The sequence below is a fragment of the Sciurus vulgaris genome, assembly GCF_902686455.1.
Source record: "Sciurus vulgaris genome assembly, chromosome: 11".
Taxonomy (NCBI): Eukaryota; Metazoa; Chordata; class Mammalia; order Rodentia; family Sciuridae; genus Sciurus; species Sciurus vulgaris.
Window position 1 is genome coordinate 9,427,460 of NC_136472.1, and position 23,211 is coordinate 9,450,670.

Below are 23,211 nucleotides of genomic sequence, written 5' to 3' on the forward strand. Positions count from 1 at the left end.
TACTGGGTAAAATAGTATGAGTGAAACACACAAAAATCACTTTGGGGCAGCTCGCTGTGGTGCATACCTATAATTCCAGTGACTCTGGAGGCTGAGGCAGGAGGATCAAAATTTCAAGGCCAGCTTCAGCAGGTTTGAGGCCAGCCTGGACGTTAGTCCCACCCCGTGTCTCACAAAAAATGAAAAGGACTGGGGATGTAGCTCAGTAGTAAAGCACCCTTTGGTTCAATTCCCAATAGGGTGGTGGGGTGGAGAAAAGAAAGAAAACAAGCTTCTTAAGGAGATGTGAAAGTTTAGAAGGTAGATAACTGGGGCACCATGAGGCAACTCCATCACCACCATGGTAAATTTACTTTGAAACATGGAAAAATGTGAGCTCTTATCAGTTCCACCAACTCAGGCTTTTCCAAACCTCTTGGTGAACTTGGAGCCCTCCTGAGGGGGACAGGGAGGCAGCCACATGGGATGGCCAGTGTCCCCTTTCCTTAGCCCAGGTCCCTGCAACATGGGAGTTCCACTGCAGAAGGCATGTTGGCCTGTGCATCACGTGACAGTCCCTGAGTGACTCATGCTGCTATTTTGGTGCCTCTGTCTTCAGGGTGTGGAAAGGTCGAGGGCAGCATTTGGAGTCAACTTGAGACCATAGCTCCTGAATTGGGCGAGAGACTGAAGGGGTTAATGAGTGTGACCAGTTTCCTGCAGCGCAAATTCCCAGTTTTAAAGTTCTCTTAATATCAGAAAAAGTCAAATAGTTGAAGTTAAGCACAGATGGGGAGTAGCCATGCGGGATGGTTGCAGGTCGGGATTCTGAAGAACTTTTGCTACGGGAGTGGGGGTTTCAGAATGTCGGGGTCAGTCTTGTGAGAGCCAGATTTCATTCTGGTCAGGCCCAGTGGTGCAGGCCCGCAATCCCAGCGTCTCGGGAGGCTAAGGCAGGAGGCTCAAGAGTTAAAGCCAAAAGCAAAAACAAGGTGCTAAGCAACTCAGTGAGACCCTGTCTCTAAATAAAATACAAAAAAGGGCTGGGGATGTGGCTCAGCGGTCAAGTGCCCCTGGATTCAATCCTCGGGACACCCCCACTCCAAAAAAATATTTAATTCTGGGTTTTGAGAAACTCCTAGAGAATATTCACATTTCCGACTTAACTGAGTGATCCTAATTCCCAGGCCTCTTTTTTTTTTTTTTTGGTCCCAGGGATTGAACCCAGGGTGCTTAACCACTGAGCCACATCTCCAGCACTTTCTATACATTTTTTAAGTTTTTGAAACAGGGTCTTGCTAAGTTGCTTAGGGCCTCACTAAATTGCTGAGGTTGGCTTTGAACTCGTGATCCTCCTGCCTCAGTCTCCCAAGCTGCTGGGATTACAGGCGTGCGCCTCTGCAGCTGGCATCCCAGGTCTTTGTTCAAATGGACTGAATCCTGACTCGTGGGGAAAGTTGAGGTGGATAAAGTAGGAAAAAAGTTCTGTCCAATGCAGTGAACTTGTACAGAGCCAGGCACTGTGCCAGATGCTTCAAGGACTAAAGTGATGGTGATTATTATCTGATTATTATTAATCAGACAGCACCAGAGCCCAGTCCAGGACCTCTCTCCACACTCCCTCCCTCGGTGATCTCAGCCAGTCTCATGGCTATAAATACCATCTCTGATGACTCCCATAATTCTGGCTGCAGCCTGGAGCATGCTCCCAAGTTCCAGGCTTGTCTATCCACCTTGGCATCTGCCCTGGGATGACAAGTGGACTTCTCCACTTGTTCAAATTGGGCTCCCAATATTCTCCCTCAACCTGTTCTTGCCTTGACTTCCCCCTCATCCATGGCATCCCTGTCTTTCCAGTGCTTCAATCTGGAAACTATGAAGACATTCTTGACTCTTCTCATTCACCCACATCCCATCAGCAGATTCTATCAACCAGTTCAAACCCCTCGGTCCAAACCCCTCTGCTCCCCCTCAACTATCCTGACCTCTGACTGGGAAGTAGGAAGGAGTGTTGGCTTCCTGAGCTGGTGGCCAGAGTCAGGAGACAACTTTGTAAGACACTCTGCAAGGGGCCTCCTAGCCTGGGCACCCAGGTCATGAGGGTTGGTGTTGGATCTGGAGTGGGAAAGAGCTTCTGTCCTTCGAGTTCCCACTAAGACAAGTCTAATGGGGGCCTCTCCATCAGTCCTGATAGAGACTAGAATCCCTCTCAGGAGCTAGGAAATCATATGATCTCCCAACTTGGGGCTACCCGTTTGGGGACCAGACCCCAATTTTGGGGGATTAAATTCCCTGACATGGGATGGAGGCCTAGAGTCACAGTAGGTGGATCCCAAGACAGCGGTTCTTAACCAGGGCAGTTATGTTCCTAGCCGACACTTAGCACTGTCTGGAGACACTGCTGTTCATTTATCTTTTTTTATATTTTATGTTTTGGTATAGATCTGGTATGTTGTCCAGACTGGTCTCCAACTCTTGAACTCAAGTCATCCTCCTGCCTCGGCTTCCTGAGTCACTGGTTACAGGTGTGTGCCACCATGCCCACTTGGGGACACTCTGTGTTGACTGCCCTGAGGCCACCGTGATGTACCACGGAGAGAGCCAGCTGTTCCTGCCGTCCCAGCCCACTCCAGCTCAGCCTAGCCTCCAGTGAATCACACCAAGTGACCCTTGCAGAGGTCACAGAATCACCTAGTTGAGCCCTGACCAAATGCCAAATAACAGGCACAACTAGATGGCCACTGTTTCCATCCACTGGAGCAAGGTAGTGAAGGTGTTGTCCCACAACAGTAGGCAGCTGGAAAAGCCAGCGAGGACTTTTTTCTGAATTTAGACGTTCCCATGGCCCCTTGCGGTGCAGGCTCTACCCCCACCTTCCAGCCCGCCTGGCATGTATGTCTAATGGCTTCCAGTGGCCAACCTTCCCCACAGCCTCCCACCCAGCAGCCAGAGGCACCTCCTGCAGGGGATCCTCTGCTCCCTCCTTGCAGCCCCACTGTGCTTAGCATCCAATCCAAGTCCCAGGTGGCACTGCGGGTCTGCCCTGCTCTTGGGGACACCCCCTTCCCTCTGCTTCCATGTGCTTTTGCCATTCTGGTTTTTCCTGCACTGTTTGAAGTGCCCTGTATCTGAATACTATTTGCCCTGGGCCTCCCACACTGGATGCCAGTTCTTGAGGGCAGGGACCGTGGGTCAGTCAGTTAAATGTAAATTGTAGGAGGCATTGTTTTGAACTAAGTTCCTGCACTGGGCCCGGTAGACCACGCTAAAAATTAAAATGGAGTCACTCGGGCTAAAGTTCCAGGTTACCAAGCTGCAACTAAGCTGTTTATCTGACCTTCCAAGAAATCAGGATTAGAGAGAGAACAAATTCCCAGAAAGACAGGTTTCAATTGGCATGATAATGTTCCCTTTGACATAATCCTTACACACAAAAAGATAAATTGATGTAATCTGAGCTTATTTTTCTTTTACTCTGTCTCCCTGTCTCCACTTTACTAGGAAGGTAACTGCAATGACCAACCCACTTTGTGTCTTTTTGTTTCTTTTCTCTTTAGCCCTTTTGTGTCTGTAAAAGCAATTCCTTCTGCCTGGCTTACTAAAACACTTACTCTGTTTTATGGGGTAAAGTAGTAGCTAATTCTAGAACTCCTTAGGTGTGGTGGTGCACACCTGTAATCCCAGTGACTCAGGAAGCTGAGGCAGGAGCATGGCAAATTTGAGACTAGAATGGGTAAGTTAGTGAGACCCTGTCTCAAAATAGAAACTAGAAAGGTCTGGGCTGTAGCTCAGTGGTACAGCACCCCTGGGTTCAATCCCCAGTGCCCAAAAAAAAAAAAAAAAAAAACCAATAAAAATAAATAAAACTAGGAGTGGTTCATGCCTGTGGTCCTTCGCTTGGGAGGCTAAGACAGGAAAATCATTTGAGCCAAGAATTCAAAGCCAGCCTGGGCAACACAACTAGACCCCCATCTCTTAAAAAAAAAAAAAACAAAAAAAACTTATTACTCTAGGGCTGGGTTAGCAAGGCTACCAAAAATGGGGGGATTTTATTCGGGGATCTCAGGAATTACAACTCAGGAGATGGGGTTCAGACAGCTGTGACTCAGTGTTCCTAGGAAGGCAGGAAGAGAGGGGGCTTAAACAGCAGGAACAGGGCTATGTGACCACGACCCAATGAAGAGTGTGTAAACAGAACAGAAACATCCATGCAACAGGCTGCATCGAAGAACCAGCAGCACATGCCTATGATCTCGGTGCGCAGGAGGCTGGCACAGGAGAATGGCAAGTTTGGGGCCAACCTAGGCAATTTATTGAGACCCTGTCTCAAAATGAATAAAAGGGCTGGGGAGGTAGCTCAGTGGTAGTACCACAAACAAAGCAAAGGAGCAAGAGTCCATAACCTCTTGATACGCATGTGGGCCTCTGGGCACAGGTTAATTTCACCATATTGAGGTGGTTTCAGATGCCTGCGTTGAAAGGGTGGAGGTGACCAAAGTCCGCATTTCTGTCAGCAGCGGGAATTTCCCAGTGGTCTCTTGACTCCATTTGAAAAGGCTCTTTCGATGCTTGTTACTTGACAGTTTTCTCTTGTTTTCACGACCCCAACGTAGGGACTCTGGTCAGTGTCGAATAAAATGTCTGCTAAATGAGCAGATGGAAGTGACCTCCACTCAGTCCCCCACAGGGTCCCTCAGACTCTCTCAAGAAGTTAACTTCCCCCTCAACCTCCTCACTCCCCATTCTGATCATTCTTTTCTAGGTCAAAGGATTCAGTCCCCCCAGATCCCAGTGTCCCAGCCCTGCTGTCTCCTTTCCAGCATCTGTGTGTGTGTGTGTGTGTGTGTGTGTGTGTGTGTAGGGGATGTGTTGGGATGTGTTGGGTGTTGGGATGGTGTCCTGGGCCTCTTCACACCCGCTGGGCTTAATTTTCATTCCGAGACACGTCTCATTAAATTTTCCAGGCTGGCTTCCTGAGTACTGGGATCATAGGTGTAGGTGTGTACCCCCACACTGGGCTCCAGCAGTTTTCTTGAGAAATGCCAAGAGACAGAGTGTGGGGCGGGAGGAAGGCCCTGTCCTGGGCTTCTGGTGCGAAGGTACCGTTAGCCACGTCTGCATCAGGTGGGATCCGGCATGTTCAGGGTGGTGTGGACCGAGACTGCAATGGCAGCTATAAATTTAGTTCAGGAATCATCTCATGGGGACTGCGCCCTGTAGCTGAGAGTGTGTGTTGTCACACTGCTGGGACAGCAACAGCAGCGGAAACCACTGTCCAAGGAATCGACTGTAGACTGGAGTGTTAGTGAGGGTGACAGAGCATTCGGGTAGATGGGGACACGCCCATATATGTGTTGGAAGGCACTGTTGGGATATTGTGATATCATAAAAAATGCATATGTGGTCTCCATCCTGGGTTCCTGATACTGAGCTCCTTCAAATCCAAAGTCTCCAGAATGATCCGGCCGGGAAGAACGTCTTTTATTATTCATAATAACCAATGGCCAGTGACTTAAGCGATCCCACCTAGCGGAAGCCCTAACTGCTGGGTTCAGAGTTTCCAGAATGGTGAACACACGGAGGCTGGTGGTCCAGAGTGAGCAAGAGACTCCACAGGCCTCCCGTCCCCTCACCATGCCTGGCCCTGGGCAGCTTTAGGAAGCAAACTGCTTTCCTGAACCCGGGAGCTCTTCCCACCAACCTCTCTTTATGAACTCAGGGGTGCTCTCCCACTGAGCCACCTCCCCAGCCCTTTTTATTTTTTATTTTCTAACAGGGTCTCATTAAGCTGCTGACACTGGCCTTGAACTTGAGATCCTCCTGCCTGAGTCTCTTGAGTCACTGGAATTACAAGCTTGTGCCACCACACCCAGCTAATTTTGTGGATTTTTCTAGCAAATTCCTGACCCTAGGTAGGGATCATGGGAATCCCCAATTTATACTCAGTTGGTCAGAAGTGCAGAAGGTCCAGGATTTGCTGTGGGGAGCTGACATGGGGCCCCCCTCATGCAATGGAGCATTAACTTGTGGGATCTGACGCTACTTCCAGGTAGTTAGTGTTAGGATGGGTGTGAATTGTAGGACACCCCATTGGTTTGGGAGAATTGGTCAGAATCTGACACACAATTGATGTCAGAAGTGCTATGAATCAAAAAAGCGATCACAGTAGCTGTGGAACACTGTGTATGGCCAAATCCTATTTTTGTACACAAAAAATTATGCATGTAAATCTCCATGTTTTATTATATATGCATGGAAAGTCTAGAAGGATACACAGCCAAAGGCTAAAGTAAGTACCTCTGTGGCTTGGGAATGGGGACGTGTCTACCAGAGCTGCCATAACTAAGGAAGGACCATGGACCCAGGGGCTTAGAAACAGAAAGAACTTCCTCCCAGTTCTGGAAGCTAGAAGTTCAAGATCAAGGCATCAGCAGCCCTGGTTCCTTCCCAGGCCTCTCCTCCTCTTACAGAGATCCGCCTTCTTGCTGTTCCTCATGTGATCTTTCCTCTGTGCCCTGGGATCCCTGGTGTCTCTTTGTATCTCCAACTTCCTTTTTCTTCTCTTGTCTCTTTTCTTTCTATGACACTAGGGATTGAAACCAGGGACACTCTACCACATGAGAGCTACATGCCTGGCCTTTTTTATTTTGAGACAGGGTCTTGAGAAGTTACCCAGGCTGGCCTCGAACTCGTGATCCTCCTGCCTCAGTCTCCTGAGTAGCTGGGAGGACAGGTGTGTGCCACCAGGCCTGACCAACTTTCTTCTTACAAGAACACTGATGGGGCCAGTCATGGTGGTGCGTGCCTGTCCTCCCAGCAGCTCTGGAGGTTGAGGCAGGAGGATCAAGAGTTCAAATTCAGCCTCAGCAACTTAGCAAGGCCTAAGCAACTCATCGAGACCCTATGTCTAATAATAAAATATAAAAAAAGGCAGGGGGGGGGATGTGGTTCCTGGGTTCAATCCCTGGAGCACACATCAGACTGCATTAAGGCTCAGCCTAGTCATCAGCAGCAAGTCCTGGCCAGCAACTTCTGACCAGCTGACTATAAATCGAGGGTTCCCATGACCCCTCCTTTGGGTTTAATAATTTGCTAGAATGGCCCAGTTGCTACCACTAGGCCTCATTTCAACTGAATCATCTCGTTTTCTCCTGGTGGTGCTGCAATAGAACCTAGGGTCTCGTGCATGGGCTATGCCACGGCCCTCATTTTTTTATTTTATTTCTATGTTACTTTATTCTATGTTGTATTCTATTTCTATGTTGTTAAATTTTGTCACAATAAATATGACTTTTAAAGAGTTTTGTGCACATCAAACCAAATGTCCCCTGAGCACCTGGCTCCTTCCTAGGCCTTCTCTGAAGTCCAAAGGCAATGTCCCTCTGCCAGCTGCAGGAGCTTCTGGCTCTGGCCTACCCAGCCCTTCTGGGGAAGGCAGTGTGGTTCCACAACATTCTGGACCTGCTGGCCCTGAACATGCAGGCCTTTCCCAGGCACCTGACATGGTCCTCAGACCCACCTGTGGGGACTCAGATGCAGGAGGAGTGTCCTGCTATCCTAGCTCCTGATCTGTAGCTAGAAGCTTTGGACATTTTGCACCTTGTCACCTGTCCGTCCCTATGCACCTCTCAATATAAGGACTGTGCAACGTGGCCAGTGAAACAGACAGTAAAATGAAGGTAGGCAGGTGATAAAGGAAAACATGAAGAGACTGTCAGGGTCTGGATGGGGGGTGGAATGCAAGACTGTCATCACCCAGAGCAGACCTCAGGAGACCCCAGCGGAGGCATGGAAGCCCTTCCACCAGATGAAGGAACAGAAGGCAGAAAGACAGGTGGAGGACTCGGGGCACAGCGGTGTCTGCACCCGGGGAGAGGAGTGGGTGTGCAAGGATTCCCCGGGGTCCTGTTCCGGCTTCAGCGGCAGATGTACCAGGAAAGCCTCCTTGGACGTGGCCCCAGTCTCGTTCCCGCTTCAGCCCTGCAGAGGTGGTGCATCCGCTCCCTTGGGTGTCTTCACAGCCCAACAGGTGAGAGGCCACGTGGAACAGAACCGAGTGGTCTCAGGGGTCACCTAGTGCCAACTGCCAGCTGCATGAGTGAGCGAGGTCATCTTGGACACCCCTATGGACTTGCGAGATGACCGGAGGCTGCAGGTGCAGGGGTGACCGAGGTGATGCTGGCCAATGAACCATCCAGTTCACCCCAGCCTAGACTGCTGGTTTAGGAGGGCTGTTATTTTATTTTATTTTTTTTAATTTTAATTTATTTTTATTGTAAACAAATGGGATACATGTTGTTTCTGATTGTACATGGAGTAACAGCATACCATTTGCGTAGTCATACATTTATATAGGGTAATGATGTTTGATTCATTGTTATTTTTTCCTTCCCCTCCACTCCTCCCACCTCTCTTTTCCCTCTTATACAGTTCCTCCTTCCTCCATTCTTGCCCCCCTCCCACCCCCCATTATGTGTCATCATCCACTTATCAGTGAGATCATTCGCCTTTTGGATTTTTGAGATTGGCTTATCTCACTTAGCATGATATTCTTCAATTTCATCCATTTGCCTGCAAATGCCATAATTTTATCATTCTTTATGGCTGAGTAATATTCTATTGTATATATATACCACAGTTTCTTTATCCATTCATCAATTGAAGAACATCTAGGTTGGTTTCACAGTCTGACTATTGTGAATTGAGCAGCAATGAACATTGATGTGGCTGTATCTCTGTAGTGTGCTGATTTTAAGTCCTTTGGGTAGAGGCCGAGGAGTGGGATAGCTGGGTCAAATGGTAGGTCCATTCCAAGTTTTCTAAGGAATCTCCACACTGCTTTCCAGAGTGGCTGCACTAATTTGCAGCCCCACCAGCAATGTATGAGTATACCTTTTTCCCCACATCCTAGGAGGGCTGTTATTTTAAATCAGGAAATTTCCAGTGGTTTATTATGAAGCAATAGACAAGTACACAGTATAAGAGAACCCAAATTCAGAAACAGTGTTTGAGGATTTATAGGAATGGATTCATCATGTTATAAGTTTGTTTTTTTTCCGTTTGTTTTGCAATGCTGGGGATCAAACACAGGGCCACTCATGTATTTTGAGACAGGGTCTTGCTAAATGGCCCATGCAGGTCCGTTAACTTGTGATCCTCCTGTCTCGGCCTCCTGAGTAGCTGGGGTTACAGATGTGTGCCATGTGACAGACAGCCCACCACCACATTTTCAAGTCTAGTCTCTCAGAGTACAAGAATCGCTTATATGATCAGGAAAAAATTGTGCTTGGTAGATGTGCAAGTCCCTTCTGATGGAGTGTAAGGCGTTTGAGGACCCACGGATGTATTTCAACTCTGTGAAATGGAGTTTAAAATCTATTAGGGAATTTAATTACCTAAGTTTATAATGGGCATTCATTTTAAGAGGAATTTAATCTGTGAAACTTATGAGTTAATTAAATATTAATCATGGGATAGTGAAAGTCATCCTTCTTATTTTATAAAAAATTGTAGATTTATAAATAGAAAATTAGATTTGCAAGTTGCACTTGGGTGTTCAAGAAAAATGTTTAATTTATATGTTTAATAAATACAGTGTTAATTTAAACACAAGCAGCAGTAGGTAGCCTTTCTCTGCGTGAAAGCCCTCTCCAACATGAAAACCCCTCAGCTCACGTGCCACAACCCCACTGGAGGGTTTGGCATTCCAGAGACTTCCATGCCTTTGCTTCTGGGGGTCCCTCTGCCTGCAGTGGCCACAACACACACCTCTGGTACCTGGCAAAATGTCACTTTTTCCAAAAGGCCCAGATCAACCTCTAGGAAGACACCCTCCCTATCCTAGTCAGAATCATGGCCCAGGCCTCCCACACACCAAGCCTTGGAGGGCTGTTGTTTGGGACCTTCACTATCCCAGCCACCACCCGAGAACAGAGATGAGTCCCAAAAAAAAGAGAGAAGGAGCTGGTGCACAGGGGAATCCGGCTGGAGGAGGTGTTAGGGCGCTCAAGATTTTCAGGCCTGGGTGAGAGGAGACCTCCTGATTGGGCACCAAGACTTTCTCTGGCTGGGACCCCTGCCACTCCCCGCATCACTTCCCCAGGCTTGCCAGCAAGGACGGAGAGGGCAGAATAAAGGCCCTCCAGAAACGTCCACATCCGAAACCCAGAGCCTGTGAAAATGGTGCCGGGCAAAGGGGGAATTAGGTAGCAAATCCACTGTCCTTAAGTAGTGAGGTTATCATGGATTATCCGGTGGGTCCCGTGGAATCCCAAGGATCCCTGAACATGGAAGAGGGAAACAGGAACTGGAGGAAAGGCCACCACAGAAGATGGAAAAGAGACGTTGCAGTGTTGGCTTTGAAGCTGGAGGAAGGGGCCGCCAGCCAAGGGATGCGGGTGGTCTCTGGAAGTTGGAAAAGGAACAGCTTCTCCCCTGCAGTTTCTGGGAAGGACCGTGGCCCTGAGGAGGCCTTGATGTTAGCAACTCCTCTCAGATTTCTGTCTTACGAAACCCAGAGATGAGATAAATTGGTGTTGTTTAAGGTGCTAGGTACCCAACTCAGAGGGTCACCCACCTGTTTCATGAATCAGTGACAGGTGCAAGAATATTCATCAGACCACAGAAGGGACCAATCAGACCTGGGCCCAAGTGGGGATGGAGGGGTTGGTTCCTGGCCCTTAGCTTCTGATTGGCCCCATTACCCTCTTTACCAGGATGGGTCACTGTCAAGGGCCTGTGCTGACCTACCCTCCAGCTGATTTACTGTCTGAAGTGCAAGGCTGAGCCCATGGTCACAGTGGTGGTGCCACCTGAACCCACAGGGCAGATTGACCACCCTCACACAGTTGACCAGGGCTACTGCTGCAGGGGCAGGTTTACAACCAGGCAGACCTCATTCCTAAGGTGCCAACTCATCCCTAATGTACAGTTCCAGAAGCTGAAGCCTCAAGAGTCCAGTGTATCCCAGGACGCAAAGCTAGTATGGGAACCTTCTCTGGAACCTTGGCTTCTAACTCCCAGGCACTGAAACATATCCCCCTACTCCTACCTCGTGCTAGGGATCAATCCCCCAGGGCCTTGTGTATGCTAGGCAAGCCTCTACCACTGCACACCCAGCCCGGAAAACTATCCATTATTGTGAAAATGATCTTAATAGCATAGGAAAACATTAAAATATTTCAATTAAAAAAATCTGTCCTCATAGTCTGTAAAAAGTTAGGGAAAATGTAAAGGAAAAAATCGACTTAATTCTCCACCCGAGAAAGCCACAGGGCACCCAAATCTCTGCCTTCAGATTCCACTATTTCCATCCCTACCTCCCTGGTTGCTCTAAATTCGGTTCCAGGAGGCCTCCACCTCTGGGGCTTTTAGAAGGCAGAGGCGCAGCGGCCTGGGAAAAGTCGCCGAACTGGGAGTACCGGTTCGGTACCTGTCATCAGCCCACTTGCGCCGCCGGGAACTCGCCGCTCCTGGGGTCTGGGAGCGGAATAGGGAGCGGCGAGGCAAGTGGGGCGGCGCCGGGGTGACAGTGGAGAGAAAAGTTCGGGTCCCTCTAGCTGCAAACCCCTCGGCACCTAGGGCGCGGCGCTGGCCTCCGAGTTGCGTTCGGAGCGCCGGGGCCCGCCCGATCCGCGGAGGGGCCCGGGGCGCAGAAGCGGGGCGGGAGCCGCGCCTTTTCGGGCGGCAGCGGCGGCAGATCAGACACCGCAGCCCCGGAAAGCTCCGAGGCGGGGCTGCCGCGAGGGGGCGGGCGGCGGCCGGGGCGGGACGCGCACGTGTGTATAGGAGCGCGCGGGCCCCGCCGGCCGGCCGGACTACAAGTTCCAGGGTGCCCAGCGGCGCGCCCGGGTTTTCTGGCCGCGCCGCCCGCCGGCTCCAAGCAGGTCGCCACAGGCTGGCACGCGCTACCCGGTCCCCGAGTAAATAAGGGAGAGACTCTCCCGAGCACCGTAAATAGAGTCCAAGTGGGCGGGCAGCCGCCCCGCGCCGCCTGCTCATGTCTCTGCAGAGCCGAGTGTCCCGCCGCCTGGCACAGCTGCGCGCGGCGGGACAGCTGCTGGTCGCCCCGCGCCCCGGGCCCGGCCCCTCGGCTGCCACGCGGACCCGCAGCAGTGCGTGCGGTCCTCCAGCGTCCCTGGGCACGCACGACCCCCGCGCGCGAACCTCGGCGGGAGTTGGGGCTTGGGGGGCGGCGGCGGTGGGGCGGAGAGCCGGGGTGCGCACCTGGGCCCCCCTGGCCATGGCGGCGAAGGTGGACCTGAGCACCTCCACCGACTGGAAGGAGGCAAAATGTAAGTGGAAGCGCGAGGGGCAAGGGTGGCCCACGTGGGTCTCCCGATTGGACAGTACCCCACGAGCAGCCTCTTCCACCGAGAGACCTGGGGAAGTTGAGGCCCTGTCTGCCCCACGTCGGACACCTCCCCCACTCGCAGCCACGCCCCCTGGCCCGTACCCTGCCCCACACCCGGTACACGCAAGACCAGGTCGAGTCTCCTGTTGGGGACGGTGTGACTATGGCGGCCTTACCTCTGGAATGGGTCTCTGGGTACCCCCAGAGATCATCTGGGACCTACCACTTTAGACCATTGCGCAGGAGGGAAACTGAGGCCCAGAAGTAGAACCCACTTCCCAAGGTCACTCAGCGATTTTGGTAGAGCTGAGATGAGAATTCTGACCTCCCCATACTTGTCGTTTGGTTCTCAAGTGGTGGCATTTGAGGCCAAGTGGGAACAGCCCTGGGGCAGGCCGTCCATCTGGGGGTCACATAGACCCAGAGTGACCTCCCTAGGCAGACCAGCCCTGCTCTTAGCCCAGCCCCGCTTAGGGCCTTCCCGGGCAAGGTCTGGTGCTCTTTTGCCCTCATTGCTGGCTTCTAGCCACTTGTGTCTGTCCCTGCCCTGTTCCTGGGACACAGAGGTTAGACCGCTGGGGAGCAGGTCGAGATGGGGTGTTGCTTGTGAGAACTTTTGACACCGCCTTCTACCGCCGCTGAGAATCAAACTACTCTCTCTCCTGGACCTGCCACAAGTTCTGGAGGGGATATGAGTCCCTGGAGTGGAAAGGGGACTAGGAGCCCCAAATAGCCTTCTCTGACTGTCCAGCTGCCCCTGCCCTTCAGGGCCTACCCCTGGGCTCTTGTAACTCCTCCTGGTTGGGTCTTCTTTCAAAAGAGCAAAGAAGGCGCCTCATTGGCTGGGCTGCTGGTGGGTGTGGCCACGGGGCAGAGCAGGCTGGCCTACGCCTGGTCCCTTTGGAAGTAAAGGGAAGGTGGCTATCTTGGGACTGGCGAAGTAGTAATAGAAATCAAAATGATTTATTCTTGTCATTTGGATTGCGTTGCATGCCCTGGGATCCTAAAACAGCTGATGTTACTCTGAGAAAACAGAGGCTGTCACACCGTCTGCCCTTGTTCCTAAAGACCCCTTGGGGCAAGGAGTGGGGAGCTGTCAGAGATACCTGGCAGGGGCGTCACTGTCATCTCAGGGAGCCCTGCTTTTCCCCACTTTGTCAGAGAGTCACAAGCCAGAATGGTGGGAAAGAACTGGGGAGACAGGTGGCCGTTGGCACTTGTTCTGGGATCTGCTGCAGTTCCTAGGACCCAGGCCTTCTTTTTCCCAGCCCCCCATTCCTTGGTGCCCCTGAAAACAGCTGAACTTGTGGGAGCTAATGGGGTCAGGGGTCCCCAGGGTTTCTTTCCCTCTGCTTGGAACTGGGATTTCCAGCCATTCATTCAGCAGATTTCTACTGAGCATTCTCTACACGGCCAGCAGCCACATGGTGCTGGGCATTTGGAGTTCAGACTCTAGTGGGGAAAGAGCAAAGAGTGGATTCAAGCAGGCAAAGCAGAGTCAGGTCACGTCAGTGACAGGAAGAAGCCAAGGTGGGGCCGCTGAGCTGGGAGGGCAGGGGAGGCTTCTCAGGGGAGGTGGCCTGAACTGAGGGAGGCCAGATGAGAAGAAGCCAGCTGGGCCCATCATTCCAGGTCCATTATTGAGTGACAGCTGGTCAAGCCTCAGGGATCTGGAGATCTCCTGCCTCTAACTCTAGTTCCCTACCCCAGAAGCCCACCACCACCAGCCAGCGGGTATATGGCTTACTGCAGGTGCCAGGCGGTGGCTCCTGGGTGAGGTGCAGAGCTCTTGGTGTTTAGTTCCTTGTTTCTGTATAAGTAATCCCCCATGCCGTGGTGATGCACGCCTGTAAACCCAGTGGCTTGGGAGGCTGAGGATGGTGAGTTCAAAGCCAGCCAAGACCCTGTCGGTAAATAAAATATAACAAAGAGCCGGGGATGTGATTCAGTGGAACGTTGCCTAGCACTCATGAGGCCCGGGTTCCATCCCCAGTACTGCGAGGAAGGGAGGGAGGGAGGGAGGGAAGAAGGAAGGAAGGAAGGAAGGAATGAAAGAAAGAAAGAAAGAAAGAAAGAAAGAAAGAAAGAAAGAAAGAAAGGAAAGAAAGAAAGAAAGAAAGAAAGAAAGGAAGAAAGAAAGAAAGAAAGAAAGAAAGAAAGAAAGAAAGCCAAAACTTTGTGACAAGACGGCAGACATGTATTAATTCAGGGTCTCTGGGGTGGGGAATCTGAGAGTATCTGAGCTGCGTCTTTGTGGCTTGGGGCCTCCCTTGGTTGGTGGGGGTCCATTTAGGCTGGAAGAGTGACCCAATGGTGGGGGTGGATTGCAGGCCTCAGCTCTTCATGCTGGGGTCCTCCCCACAGGGCTCTTGAGTGTCCTCAGGACACCCCAGCTGGCCTCCCTCCCGCAGAGCACAGGATTCACCAGCAGGGGACAGAGGAGACCCAAACAGAAGTGACAGTCCCTTTTTGTGACCTAGTCTTAAGAGCATGCACTGTCTCTTCCCACTTTGTTCTAGGGTCTAGAATTGAATTAAGGAGCCTGGCCTACACTCTCCCCGGGGGCGGGGCCCTCCTGGGGTGGAGCCAGGCCTTGTTATGCTGGGTGAGCGCTCTGCCTTTTGAACAGAAGTGTGTCCTGCAGGAGGTGAGCAGGACTCCCCAGGAGGCCTGATGTTGATGCGCCTGACCACTGTCCCTGGCAGCCCTGCAGTTGTTTGCATTACATTCAAATTGCATCTGGAGCTGAGCGGGTTATGCAGCCAAGTGCATGGAGTGCGCGGCCTGTCGTGCTGTGGATCTGTGTACAGTGCTCCTCTGGCCAGTGGCTAGCACGTTCCCACCATCCCAGAAGGAGCCTCTTTCCCCTGAGAAGTCCTGGGAGGCCCTCGCTCTTCTTACTATCTGTTTTGTATCTTAAGCTCCGTGGAAATAGCACGTCCAGCTCCTTTAATTCCGTGTCTGTGATTTGTGTACATCACTGGGTGTAGCAACAGGGTGATTATCTTTTTTACTACTGTCTAATATTCCATCCTAAGAATGTACCATGGTTTACCTATTCTCCTCTCAATGGGCGTTTGGGTTTCTTGCGGATAAAACTGCTCTGAACATTTTTATACATCTTTGATGGACATGTGCTCTCATTTCTCTCAAAGATATAACTAGATAGGGCTCCAAATGCTTGTCAGCCTGCCTGATGTGATAGTTTCTTTAAGATTGGTAGTAACCAAACTCCCAAGAGAAGGGAACCACTGAGAATCTCCTCACCTGGGTGGTCGCTTAGGAGTCCAGTCTATGCGGTGTGGAGTGCCTCCTCTGAGCCCGGAGGTTGGGAGCCCCTGCACAGAGCCTGGTCTGTTCCCCACCTCCAAATTTACTGCCCACTTCTCTGGGCCCATTTTCCCTCCAGGTAAGTAAAGACCATCAGGCAGGTGTTCCTGGCTGGGTGGCATTCGGTCTTTTCCTTATATCTGATCTTGCTGACCAGGATCAATTGCTCTGATTCACTCGTCTCTGTCCTGGGATGCCTTTCCTCAACAAGACTGTGGAAACAGCCACACTGTAAAGGCAGCTGGGCATGAGGGGACTTAAGGCAGAACCCTTGGGGACACCTGGGGCCTGTGTCACTGCAGGAGAGGCCTGGTCTTGTCTTCTCGTGCCAGCCCATACCTGGGGCAGAGCTGTGTGCCAAAAAGAGAAGGATCACCGATGTCACTGGACCTGGGTGGGCCCAGTGCCATGGCTCCCTGCTCCCTAGGCCCCAGTTTCCTTATCTGTGAGATGGGATGGAGGTCACATCAGCAGCGACGGCCTGCGGAGGGTCCCATGGGCCCCCTTCCTTGTCTCTCTGTCGGGCCCATTTCTTTGCTCTGTGCTGAACACAGTGACCCTGGCTGGGCTCCTGCAGACCCGTCTCGATGCTGGCGCCCTGTCCTTGGGTCTTCTGAGCCCCGTTCTGTAACATGGTCCCCTCGTTTTCTGCACTTGACCCTCATTGCTCTGAGGCCTGTGTTTCTGGAAGACCATGATTTTTTCCTCTTCTCCCCTCTCCCCCCTTAATAAGATTAGGAAGGCCGAGTTACCTTTTCTTCCCCTAGTTAACTGCCTTGGACTCACCCATGATGGGAAGGAGACGCTCTGGGAGGTGACTGTCTCCCAAACTAACAAGTGAATCCTAACAGGCCTCCAGGCGCCCCGGGGCCCCCCGTTAGGACACACCTGGAATGCAACCCCTGAAGAGCTCCTTTAAAAGCCCCCTGTCCCTCCTGATGGGGGAATCACAGCCTCTGGGACAGGAGTCCCCTGGGTTTCTCCCTTGCTAGTAAAGCAACAAAACTTTTTCCTTTTTCTCAAAACCGTGTCCTCGTTATTGGATTGGCACTGGGGTCGAGGACGCAGCTTTTGATTACAGGTCCTCCCCCAGGTGGTTCAAGGTAGGGTCTTGTTCTCCACCTCAGCTCCTGCTGCCGGGCAGGGCCCGTGGGAGTTCATCTGGAGCCATACTGTGTCTGCTGTGGCCGCTGAGCCGGCAGGGTTTCCAGGCACACCTGGGGATTGGAGGGGGCCTCGCGCATCTGCCTGGATGCAGCTTGGCACGTTCCCGTGGGGGAGGAGGCTTGTGCCCTGTCCCCTTGCTCCTGCCACGGGCTTCTAGGAGCCCCGCTCCCGGGGGGACCACGGGCACAGGTGATTCATGTCCCTGCCACCGAGTCTAAATGCCACCATGTCACGGGCACCCGGCGTCACCAGGCCCGCCCGGCCTCCTCCAGAGGCAGAGTCTCCCTCGGCAGCCCAGCGGCCCTCGCCCTCGCAACACCGTCCTGCGAAGCACCATAAAAACACTTCTTAAAACACATCATTGAATTCCCGTTTGCCAGCGCTTTATGGCCTGGCCGCCCGCGCCCGCCAGCCGCTGGAAGCCGCGTCCGGGGTCAGGCCTCCTCATCAAAATTTACTGCGAACATCTTTCTACAACACCTGTCTCAGTGAGCTGTGAAATACCCTCGCCTCTTCAAAAACAGAGGAAAATGAAAATGCACGCTTTACACGGTTTATAAAAAAAAACCCTCGTGCTTCGCGTCTGCATCTGTCCTGCTGGCAGCGGAGCTGGAAGATGTTCTGGATGAGGGCAGTGCCCAGTCCGATGCGTCGGCTCCTGCAGGGGGAGGAGGCAGCCTGGGGGCCAGCGCAGTGCACAGGTTCCTCTGCCAGGACAGACCGTAGCCTTGTCCCGGAGATGAGGACATGGCGTCTGGCATGCTGGCCTTCGAGGTGTGCATGTGGGGCCTCAGACTGGCAGGGACAGGATGACAGGTGTCCCCAGGGTCAGCACCTAGCTGGTTGGTGGCACAGCGAAGATGCTGTCTCCGGGAAGCAGTGCCATCTTTGGGACTTTGGTGGAGAGAAGAGGCTGTGCAGACTCTGGATCACTTAGACCAGGCTTCTGTTAATGGGGGGGGACAACCCCACCCCCGGGTCCCTCTCACTTGGGTGTGACCAGAGGCAGATCCCTTTGCCTCTTCTGTAAAACAAGGTGGTGGCATGTCAGATGGCGTCTACTAGAGGGCCTAAGGTGGGTCTGGGCACCTGGACTAGTTCCACGGGGTGCCTGGGGCCTGACTCAGGCAGAGCACCTAAGCCTGTGTGAGGTCTGCGGTGGCCTGTGGCCCACAGGCACCACAGCAGGTACCCTGGCCTTCTGGCCCTGGGACCAGCTGGCTGGGCGTGCCCACTCTTGAGCACCCGAGGCTCAGGGGCATGTCCTTTGTTATGATTGCACGAGATGATCGATCTGGGAATTCAAATAATTTAAAGTGCTCCTTCAGGGGCGGGGGCTGGGGCTCAGTGGCAGGGCGCTTGCCTAGCCTGTGCGAGGCACTGGGCTCCGTCCTCAGCACTGCGTAAAAGTGAAGCTGTCGTGTCCACCTGCAGCTACTCTTCAGCCAGCGGCACCGCGGTCAGAGGCTCAGGCGGGAGAATCCCGGTTTGAGGCCGGCCTCAGCAGCGTAGCGAGACCCTACCTCAAAATAGAAAAGGGCTGGGCCTGTGGATGGGAAGTTAAGCGTCCCTGGGTTCAAATCCTGGTACCAGAAAAAAGGGGGGGACGGGAATGATGTGGAGTTGGGGGGCCAGCGGGGGGTTGGGAGCCTCTGGAGGGGCCCGGGAGTGGGGGCGGGGAGTTGGCCCCAGGGTGTCAAGGAGATAAATCTAACAAGCCTGTAGCTGGACAGGATGTGGGGGTGAAAGGAAGGAGAGGGAAAGAGCTCTGGTTTGGCCGAGGAAAGAAGGGGGTGAGGAGGAGGCTGGGAGAAGCACAGTTTTGGGGAAAGGCGTTCGAGTTCTGTGTACAGGGATGAGAGCAGGTGGGGCCCCAAAGTCAGGAGGGGCTGGAGGTGCCTGGGGAGGGGTCGAATCCACGGAATCGATGTGTAACCCAGGGAGGTGCGGCTTGAAGAAGAGGCGAGGCAACCCGGAGACTGTCCACATCCACAGGGAGGACACATGGCAGGTGACCTTAACCTTGGTCTTTTTTTTTTTTTTTTCCCTGTGCTAGGAACGCATCCAGGGTCTTGTGCACCTTAGGCAAGTGCTCTAGGGCGGAGCTGCTCCCCAAGCCCCACCTTCGTGGGCGGGTGCAGGGCCCCCTGGGCAGCTTCTGGGAGGAAGGACCATGCCTGGTGATCCGAGGGAGGGAGGACGAGGTGCTGGCCAGGTAGTGGTGGCTTCAGCTTGGTGGGGGCAGAGGTGGTATCAGGTGACAGCTGATTCTCTGGCTAGTGGAGTGGCGGGGGCTGGGGAGGCGGGGGGGGGTGTATAGGGAGGGGCCCAGTCCCAAAACCTAGTGTGTCTGGGCAGGTGGGGCTGCGGGGTGGGGGGGAGGTCAAGAATTTAGAGGGAGCCTTCCCTTTGGTGGGGGGGGGGATTTCCTCCAGTGACCTGCAGCTCCTGGGGATGGAGCAGAGAAGTTGGGGTCACTTCCAGAAGGTTCCCTGGTCTGCCCTTTTTCTTAGACTCTGAACCTCACCCTGCCCTGTGCCCTTTGGCTTGATGCAGGGCGATGCTCAATAAATATTTATTAACTGATCTGCATTCAAACTGCCAGTGAGGGGCAGAGCCTGGATCAAGGCCAGCCTGTCCACCAGGATCGCCCTGGCCTTCAGTGGTACCACCTGCCAGCCGCCAGCCTCCCCACACCAAGCCCACCCACTTTGCACCGAAGGCTGCAGAAGGCTTTCCAGACCCTTGCCTGTTGTTTGCTCGTTTATAGTCCTGCATCGTTGCCAGGGTGGTCTAGAACACCTGGACTCAAGCGATTCTCCTGCTCAGCCTCCTGAGCGCTGGGACCACAGGTGTGCCCAGTTGTGCCCGGTGCCCCACACCCTCATTTTAGAGAAAAGGACAGTTGAGGCTTCAGGCCCAGAGGGTTGCTTGAGCTCCTTCCCCTGTCTGTCCCCCCACGTGCTAAGAAACAAGCCCGTAAGTGGGAACGCTGCTCAGTCTTCTGCTGTGGTACCCAAGGGAGGGCAGACCCTTGAGAAGAGGGTGGAGGAAGACGGGCGTGAGGGCTGCTGGAGATGGAGGGACCTTGTGGGATACCCTGTCCCCTTAGAAAGAATGGAGAGGGCGCTGGGGCTGTAGCTCAGTGGCAGAGCGCTTGCCTAGGATGCACTCAGTCCTGGGTTCGACCCCCGGCAATCCCCCGAACAGGGAGGGGGGCACACCTTGTAGTCTGGTTGTGGCATCCCTGGGACGGAGTCCATCCTCAATAAGCCTTTGGGGCTCTGCAGCTGATCATCCCCCTTGCCCGCCCCTCCCCCTCCTCCAAGTCCCCACCCCCCTCCTGCCCATCCCTGGGGACAACTCCTTTGCAGCACATCTCAGAATCTGAGTGGCTTGATTTGTGATGCCTGTGTCGGCCCCAGTGTCCCCAGCTGGATTTTAGATTTTAGGGTCACATCAGTGTATCTCCGGGGGCCAATACAGGACTTGATGTTGTAGGTGCCTAATAAGTGCGTGTGGAAGGGGCCGGGAAGTGGCTGCCAGGAAGGGCAGCTCTGGCAGCAGCTGCAGGTGAGCAGTTTGGGGTTTTACTGGCCTTTTATAATAATCCCGCCATAGCAGTGAGCAGACTCTGAACGGAGCCTTTCTGTGACTTATGTCAAGCCACGCTCTCAGCATCCAGAGAGCGATGTCGCCAGAGCCACCAGTGAATGGATGAGGAGACAGAGGCTTGGATGGATTAGTTGGCCTTGGCAGTGAGAGGCATTCATGCGGGGGTGGGGTTGGGGGGACACAGTGACCTCCCTGCCCACCATTTCTGCTTCTGGGAGGCAACCTGCCTCTTTCAGCACCTCGCCCAATCGCTGTTCCCCTCCTACCGATTTTCTGATGCTGTTTTATTTCCTTGACGTGGTCTTTGCTGTGAGCTGTGACCCTGCCTCCCCGCGGTCAGTCAGAGGGGCTGCTCCATCAGGGGTACCAGGCTGGGCAGAGCCTAGGTGTGCAGGCGTCCTGCAGCCGGCAGGGGGAGCCTGTGAGCTGCGAGCCAGGACCCTCGCTGCTCCGCTGAGAAGCCCAGGAGCTGAGCTCTGGGTTTTTCTGCCTGGTGTGGCCGACGAGAAGGCCCAGCCCAGGGAACGGGGCTGCAGCAGGGGAACCACCAGGCAGACCCAGAATCCATGAGCAGGGGTGCCTGGCTCCCACTCACTGGCTATGTGACCAGGGTGGCCTCGCAACTCCCTAGGTCCCCGCGTCCTAATCTGTAAAATGGGGACTTTACTGATCACTTCTTTGGTTCATGGTGCAGCAGCTCCCAGCTGGGCAAAAACCAGTGGGCAGCTGGTGCACGCCTGTAATCCCAGCGCCACAGGAGGCTGAGGCAGGAGTTCAAAGCCAGCCTCAGCAATTTAGCAAGGCGAGGCGCTGAGCAACTCAGTGAGACCCCGTCTCTAAATAAAATACAAAAAAGGGCTGGGGATGTGGCTCAGTGGTTAAGTGCCCCTGAGTTCAATCCCCGGTACCAAAAATATTTAGCAGGGCGTCCTCAGTCAGTGTGGGGGGATGTTGTCACCAGGCGCCAGACCTGCTTTGTTCTGTACTACTTTGAGGACAGTTGCCCTGCCATTCCCAAGTCCTGACTTTGATGTGCCCTTGATAAGGTAACTGAGTGGCGCCCACATACCTGGCTTGTGTGTGAAGTGGAAATTATTCTGCTAGGGGAGTCTTAATCTTCTTCTACAAATGAGGAGACGAGGGACCCACAGAGATGGGGACACAGCTGGAGCGGTCAAGCTGAGTTCTGAACCAAGGGGTCCGTGGTGTCTGAGCATCCCTCTGCCTCCCTGCCTCAGGTTCCCCCTCTGAACAAAGAGTGGGGCAGGATGTCCTGGGGACTCTTGGGCTCTCACACTCACCTGGCTGTAGGAAGGAGGGCCTGGGGGGCAGGAGCGGGGGTTTGAGTGCCCCCGGCTACCCGCTCCCTGACTTTCCTCCCTGCCTGCCCCTGCAGCTTTCCTGAAGGGCCTGAGTGACAAGCAGAGGGAGGAGCATTACTTCTGCAGGGACTTCACCAGGCTGAAGAAGATCCCCACGTGGAAGGAGACGGCAAAAGGTAGGCAGGCCCACAGTCTGAATCCCCTTCAGACTGGTGGCCTGGGAGACTCACGCAGACCAGAAGCATCCACGCATGGAGGACTGAGCGCTTGCTGTGCGGGGGATTCTGCATGTGTCAGCTCTCTTAATTGTTAACACAGCCTGAGGCCAGTTCAGTTTTGATTCCCATGACACCATTCGGAAGCCAGCCCTAGGCCGCATAAGCCACCTGCCCATGATTACTTGGTTGTCGGAGCCGGGTTTGAGGCTTGCTTGCCTGGGGTTGGGGGCTGGTGAGCTCCCAGGCTCTGCCATTGCTGGCCTGGTAACCCGTGACCTCGGACGGGTCACTTATCTGGCCGACGCCTCAGTTTCCACATCTGTGAAGTGGGGCCAGACGGCATGATGCACCCGTGCGCCTGTGGTGCTGTTGCGAGAGTCTAGGAGACTCACGTTGCATGCAGTAGGTCCTTCTTCAGGGTGGGAGTCATTGCCAGCATCAGTGGTCACCATGCCACCAACTATGCTGAAGTGGGGCTGCACCTGACCCGTGGGCCCTGCCTTGGTCACTCTGCGGGGGAACTCCTTTGAACCCCATGGCCCCTACCCATTCCAGGGGTGGCAGTGAAGGTGGAGGAGCCCAAGTTCAAGAAGGACAAGCAGCTCAATGAGAAGATCTCCCTGTTCCGTGGTGACATCACCAAGCTGGAGGTGGATGCCATCGTCAACGCGGGTGAGTGACCGGCCTGAGCCAGAGACCTGGGTGGCCGCCTTGCCTTTGCTCTGGTCTGTGGGGCGGACGTGGGTGGGCGCCACCTGGCTCCACAGAGGCTCCCGCGGCGGGTGAGATGGCTGCTGGCGCCGTGGGAGCTCGTGTGTCCGCCACTCGGCTCCTCTCTCTTGAAACCCTGACCCGCTGTGTCGGGGGCGCCTCGCTCTGCTGAGCTGCCTTGCAGCTCCCAAAGCCATTAGCGGCTGGCGAAGGGAGGGAGCTCGGCTGGAACCCTGGAACCGTGCCGGGCGGCCCTGCCAGGAAGGCCAGGCCCAGCCGTCTGTCCTGGGGGGCTGCAGCCGCTCCCCCTCCCGCCTGTCCTCCCCCAGGCAGGTGAGGGAGTGGGGTGCAGAGAGGCCTCCCGCCGCCCCTGGCAGCTCTCCAGCCCTGGAAATGCGAGCGGCTGGCTTCCTGGGCGTCCCTCGCCTCTTGCTGGCGTGGCAGTTTATTGTGATGATAGAGTGGGGGGGAAGGTGCCCTGGTTGTCCGGCTGAATCGAAGGGCTCTGGGAAAGGAC

General features: G+C 53.9%; 1 protein-coding gene across 3 annotated transcripts in view; it reads left to right on the forward strand.

Moving 5' to 3' along the window:
* Nucleotides 1–11,827: 11,827 nt before the first annotated feature.
* MACROD1 (mono-ADP ribosylhydrolase 1) overlaps nt 11,828–23,211 on the forward strand; it is a 132,677-nt gene continuing 121,293 nt past the window's right edge. The window contains exons 1-3 of one of the 3 annotated variants that reach the window (XM_079102205.1): nt 11,828–12,272; nt 21,840–21,941; nt 22,539–22,655. In XM_079102205.1, the coding sequence (XP_078958331.1) occupies nt 11,978–12,272; nt 21,840–21,941; nt 22,539–22,655 (514 nt within the window). In that variant the 5' untranslated portion in view covers nt 11,828–11,977. The remainder of the gene's footprint in view (nt 12,273–21,839; nt 21,942–22,538; nt 22,656–23,211) is intronic. The other 2 variants (XM_079102204.1, XM_079102206.1) reach the window with 2 other exon arrangements.